At 36.4% G+C, this 6000-nt stretch overlaps 1 protein-coding gene across 1 annotated transcript in view; it reads right to left on the bottom strand.

Moving 5' to 3' along the window:
- Nucleotides 1-4651: 4651 nt before the first annotated feature.
- ABCB5 (ATP binding cassette subfamily B member 5) overlaps nt 4652-6000 on the bottom strand; it is an 83486-nt gene continuing 82137 nt past the window's right edge. Inside the window, exon 27 of the mRNA XM_059712509.1 lies at nt 4652-4849. Within this exon, the coding sequence (XP_059568492.1) occupies nt 4652-4849 (198 nt within the window). The remainder of the gene's footprint in view (nt 4850-6000) is intronic.

Genomic DNA, 6000 nt, shown 5'->3' with positions numbered 1-6000 from the left:
CATGATGACATTGGACTGGGTGTTTTCAGGGTTCTCTCTGAGCTTTTACTCAATGCAAATGTGTGAAACATTGTCTTGTCTTCTCTCTGGAATAAGAGTTCCAGTGGGTAGACTTTGCAGTAGGCTGAGTCATGGCCAGAGAGAGATGGAGACGTGATGATGGCAGCAGAGATCAGAGGGATGCAGGCCAAGAACAACGGCAGCTTCTAGAAGTTCGGGAAGAACAAGGAAGAGACTGGGTCCCAGGGCCTGCAGAGACTGACTTAAACTTCTGAACCTCCAGACTGTAAGATAAATTTGTGTTGCTTTAATCCACTAAGTCTGTGGTAATTTGTTAGAGCAACAATAGGGACGTAAGACGTGTCTCATCAGTGTGGCTGTGCTAGAAAGAGATAACGTTGTGTTACTTGAGGTACTATGTAGAGATGTTTGGTGATTTGTGCTTTAATTTTAAGAAATGGCTTTTAAATAAACTTTTGAATTTCTGGTAATTATTGCTAATAGTAAGGAAATAAGGCTTGAAAGCTATGTCTCCCAATCACTCTATCCTCATTCTTCTACTTCAGTTTTCCCAGTTTCCTCCCTTGACTAATTCTTATGATTCCACTTCACAAACCCACTTGGAATAAGAACTCAAAACTAAAACAATGAATACATAGCTCAACGCTAACAGGAAATATTTTTATACAATAGGTCATGTGCAAAGCACCTGTGCATACTCTATGCTTTACTCTATGTAAAGCCACTCTATGCATATAATAGTGACTAAAAACCAGGTTATTAGCTATAACCTAAGTTGACTTAACATGAAAACACAGCACAGCTTATTTTAAGGAGTGGCAAGATGTCAAGTAGGCTGGCTGGGTTAGTTATAAAACAGGTGTGACATGGTAGGGTTTGTTTTTTATTCTTTTCACTAATACCTGTGCCATGCCTTATCCTTACCTAATGTTTTCTATTCCCCTGGTACTTTCATTGGTGTTGCAATTATTTTAGACTCACTGAACAACCCACCCCCCCTCCCAGGAAGGAAGGTGGTGCAAAGGATAAGATGTGATGTGATGGTTGAAGGCTACTGTAACCCGCTAACATGTAGAGGATGACTGTTCAATAGATTCTGACCTCTCTGGTGAACTACCTTTTGTTGAATTTAGGGTTTTCTAGGCCAGGTATTTACAGGTCCCCTTACTCCCCACCCCCCACTTTCTTTTTAAACTGGTGCTTCATTCGTGTCCATTGCTACTACTGTATATCCAAACTCAAAGGCAAAGGAGAAGCGGGGGGCAAGAATACTTAGATGAGTTTAAATTGAGTTCAACCTGGATAAGTATTAGGCCGTGAATCATAACTGGCAGAAATCAGTGTTTTCCTGAGACCAGGAAGTATTCAAGATTAGGGGATTATAATTTAGATAAGCCCTGTGGGAAATAAGACAATATGTGAATTCGTTAATGTATGCTCTAGTACCAAATTATTTCAAAATTAAATAAAACCAACTTGAACTATGATAAGACTAAAAATTAAATGAAAACTAAGTTAATTAAAATTACATTTACTATGTGAATGGACAGAAAAAGTTTTTATGGACTTAAACTAGCCAAGAATAGAAGTATATTATCCAATGGTCGACAATGACTGATCATACAATGATCAGGGAGATGGTGATACAGGTATCCCTGCTTTCTGAAATCTCCTCTTGTGCCACTTTTTTTTTTTTTTTTTTTTTTTTTTTTTAGGAAAGACCTACATTAGTAAGTTTTCTCGCTCCAAAAGAAACCTGAAAAGGTTTTTCAATTTTACAAAAAAAAAAAGGTTTAAAGTAAAATTAGTGTTCAGCATTTATTGAGCAGTGAGAGTGGCACCACCAAGCTCCGGAACCACACTCAGCATCTCCGCATCAAGTGGCCAGGGCTTTGAACTGCCTGTGATCTGGGCATTATTTTGATTTATTTTGTGCATCTGTTAGCAAGATATGTCCTAAGGTACTAGAAAAGCCTAAGAGAGCTCATAAGGGTGTTATGCTTAGTGTAAAACTGAATGTAATTAAGCGCATTTGGTATGAATTGGTACGTTATTGTTGGGTCTGATTTTTCCATATAAATGAATGCTACTTATTTGCTTTATGTCATTTTGGCTTACTAGGATAGTGGAGAAATCTATATGTGATTGTTGAAGCAAAAACAATTTGCAGCTCACCAGGTTTGCTTTTCAGTAAATGTGGGTGCCTCATTTTCGTATCAATAATTTCACTTGCTATGATAGTTGTTTTTTTGAGTTGAATCTCATAGTATTTAGTATTGAACATCTACTATATCCAAGGCCCTTTAAGAAGACAACATATTTTTAATTTATTGACTTGGTGCCCTGAATAATCTGGCCTTTATTGCTTAATGCCCTTAGGAAATACCAAGTTGTGAACTACAAACCTAATGTATTATTATTTAATAATTAACTTATAAGTGTTTTAATGAGTGATTTAAAATTTAAAACCTAGATTTAAATCTGCTATTTTCTTTGTTGTTTTTAGAGATAAAAATGTCAATTCTTAATTTAGATTCTTTTTCAGTTATAGAATACCCTCCTTTAAGAAAAAGTATAAAGATTAAGAAGTCAGACTTATAAAACCAATAAAGTGTGTGTAAATGATTGTTCATTTTGAAAATATTATTACAAGTTTTTCTCAAACTCTGAGCTCATCAAAATAATTCCATAGCTGGTTGAAATAACTTTAGGGATAGGTGCTTTATTCCATTAAGACCAATGTTTTAATTAGAACATATTTTAAAACCATTTAAGAACATTACGGCATTTAAACTGTTAAAAATGGCAGTCCCTAAAAAGCAGCTGGCCTCCACTTACTTTCTGCCTTTATCAGCTGATAGCCCCACAGATCCTGGTAAGCTGTTGGGACCCCAATTCTCAGCATATTTGCTTATTCCAGTGAAGGCAGTGACTTCATTTAAGAGAATGCTGCCTGTAGAACATCCTTTAGAATCTTTTTAAATAAAATGCTAATCAAAATTAAGTAGGGCTATGAATTAGATGGAGAGTGTAGGGATTAGAACCCGGAGCCCAGTTCCCCTGCGGAGGCTTTCTGCACATCATATCGAACAGCACTTTCACCCTCTCTGGGAAGAGAAACCACCATGTATAGCACAGTGGCCATAAGGCTTTCAGTGCCGATGCCTCTGAACACTACATCTGGTTCTCAAACTCCCAACCCTATCTTTGTTTTGCATTTTAAAAAGTGGCATACAGTCAATGAAGGAAAAATACCACATGATCTCACTCATTCATGGATAATAGAGACCATTATAAACTTTTGAACGATAATAGATACAGAGGCAGAGCTGCCTCAAACAGATTGTCAAACTGCAGCGGGAAGGCCGGGGAGGGAGGCGGGTAAGAGATCAACCGAAGGACTTGTATGCATGCATATAAGCATAACCAATGGACATAAGACACTGGGGGGTAGGGGAGGCCAGGGGACTGTCAAGGGCAGGGGGGAAAAAAGGACACATATGTAATACCCTTTGTAATACTTTAAGCAATAAAAAAAGAAAAATATTTATGTATTAACCCCACAAAAAAAAAAGTGGCATGATACATACATCATTTTAATTTTCTCCACAAGATTGTGGATGACTGACAGAGTGCACTCTAGAGAGGCTGGCTGCAGTGTTACTATAAATGAAAAGAAATAGAATTAAGAATAGAAATAAAGTCACTAGATGAAATTATATATTTAGGTAAATGGAAAACACGACTCGGATGACCAATATTGTTATTTATACAGAACTTTTAAATCATATATACATAAAATAAGGTATGTATAAAATTTAAACAAATTTACTTGATTCAGTAATAATAAAGGCATTTTTAATCGTTCACCCATAATAAAAGTAGCTCTCATTTTAAGTAAATAAGTGTTAATACACTGGTAGGCTTGTGACTTATTCTGCCAAACCCAAAGCTCAGGATAATGGAATATTCAGGGTGGATCATGTGAGGCCTTTCACTTACTGATGAAGTGGAAATAGCTACCTAATTTGTCAGAAATTTTACATTGCAATCCTCCTATCCCCCTAACAAAGGGAAATACTTTTTGGAAACAGTGGACATTCATTAAGAGAGAAACACTGAGATATTATGAGAGAATTTCTAAGATCTGAAGAAAAGGATTAGTTCAAAGTATTCTAATATGTGTTACAAAATGCTGAACATTCCAAATTAAAGTCATTTTTTCCTGTAATGCCACAGGCCCAACTACATCTTACACTTTCTTTGCTAAAATCTTTCAGCTTAGTTAACTGGGTAAGTTTTCCCTCTTGGAACATATTCCCGGTTTTATGCAGAAGTCAATGGGAAATAGATTTGCTTTGCAGAAGCTGCTTTGCAAGCAGGGATGCTAGAGCATTTTTATCAAGTGAAGCATACAGGCACTGTCTCACTCAGACGGGTTTAGAACATTCTTGTTTGCTTTTACAAACCTGAAGGGAAGATGGTATGTAAACAGAACATGTCTGTACTTGAAGAGCATGATTCTAGGTATGATATATACAGTCAAAGAGATCAAAGCATGCCACGTGATTACTAAGTACTCTCTCTTTGCATTACACAAAGATCAAAACATGTGCTAACTCCAGTAGCATCACTGCACCGACTGTGCATTTACTAATTTAAAATATATGTCTTGGTTTCTCAGGAGCTCTTGATGAGTTCCCCACTCCTTTACTTTTCCATTGTGCAGAACCACTATCAGATCTGCATTCTGTATTGTGGAGAGTCTGTGAGCCACCACTAGGCACGTCCTCCCCTTACTGGCCTGATCAAGGGCCTGCTGAACCACCTGGAAGAGAGAAGGACTTGTGATCACCAGCTCAGATTAGATGCTAGCAAACTCGCCCAAATCAAACCAATTAAGGAAATCTAATAACATTCTTGGTTTATTTGCTTATTCCCAAGGAAGTTGCCCCACTTTGATAAATAGTCACCCTACTCAATAGAAATCTAGAAAAAACAATTATGGACATTTTAAGACTTAATTGGACAAGGTTTTGTGACAATAAATAAAAATGAAATGGTTATCTGTATATAAAAGTAAGTGGTCCAAATTCAAAGTCAGAAAGTGTATTTCTATGGAAGTAGAATTATCTAATTTACTTTCTTCTCATAGTATATATATTTTTTTTGGGGGGTCAAATTTATCTGTAAAACTTTCCTGACTAAAACAGCATCTTAGCTGCAAAGAGGTTATAAGGCTGTGTAAAGGAAATGAGACTGGAGGGTAAAAAGCAATATTTGTTGAATATATAAAATGTTCAAATGATGGATAGCTTATTTAAATCTTTGCAATAAGCCTGTAAGGTGGGGGTATTTTTACTTTTCTGATGAGTAAACTGAGATTTGAAAAGCCCTGGTCACTTGACCAAGGTCACACTGCCAGTAACTGATGAATCCAAGATCACAGCCTAGATATCTGATAAAAAAAGTTTTTCTTTCATCACACATGGTCTCCTTGGAAATCAAGAATGATAATAATCTACAAACAGCATTTGAGTGGGGTTAACCACATGAGTTCTTAGATCAGGCAGCCTCTATTAGAATTTAGGGAAGTCACTTAACTTTTCTAAGCCTCAGTATTCTAATCTGTAAAATGAGTATGATGATAAAATAATCTAATTCATTGAATTGCTATGAGGCTTGAGATGACAGCATATAATAATGAGTACTCAATAAATACAAGGTAGGACAAACATAGGTTTACAGGTGTGAGTATGGGAAACACAGTTTATTCTTGTATTATTTTCCATATGAACAACGGTAAGCCTACTTTTGCCTTACCCTGTATTAATGATTATCTCTTATTTGACCAATGTTCATTTAACAAATAAGTGCCTAGTAGGTGTAAGAAACTACTAGGGGACAAGTACATAGCAAAATTAAACATCTGAAGGAGTTCGCAGTATGGGTCTGTCACATGTGTTTGCTTCCTTGTTT

This window comes from Myotis daubentonii, chromosome 10 (genome assembly GCF_963259705.1).
Source record: "Myotis daubentonii chromosome 10, mMyoDau2.1, whole genome shotgun sequence".
NCBI lineage: Eukaryota > Metazoa > Chordata > Mammalia > Chiroptera > Vespertilionidae > Myotis > Myotis daubentonii.
Note: the sequence above shows the minus strand (reverse complement) of the source record. Positions and strands in the feature narration are given on the sequence as shown.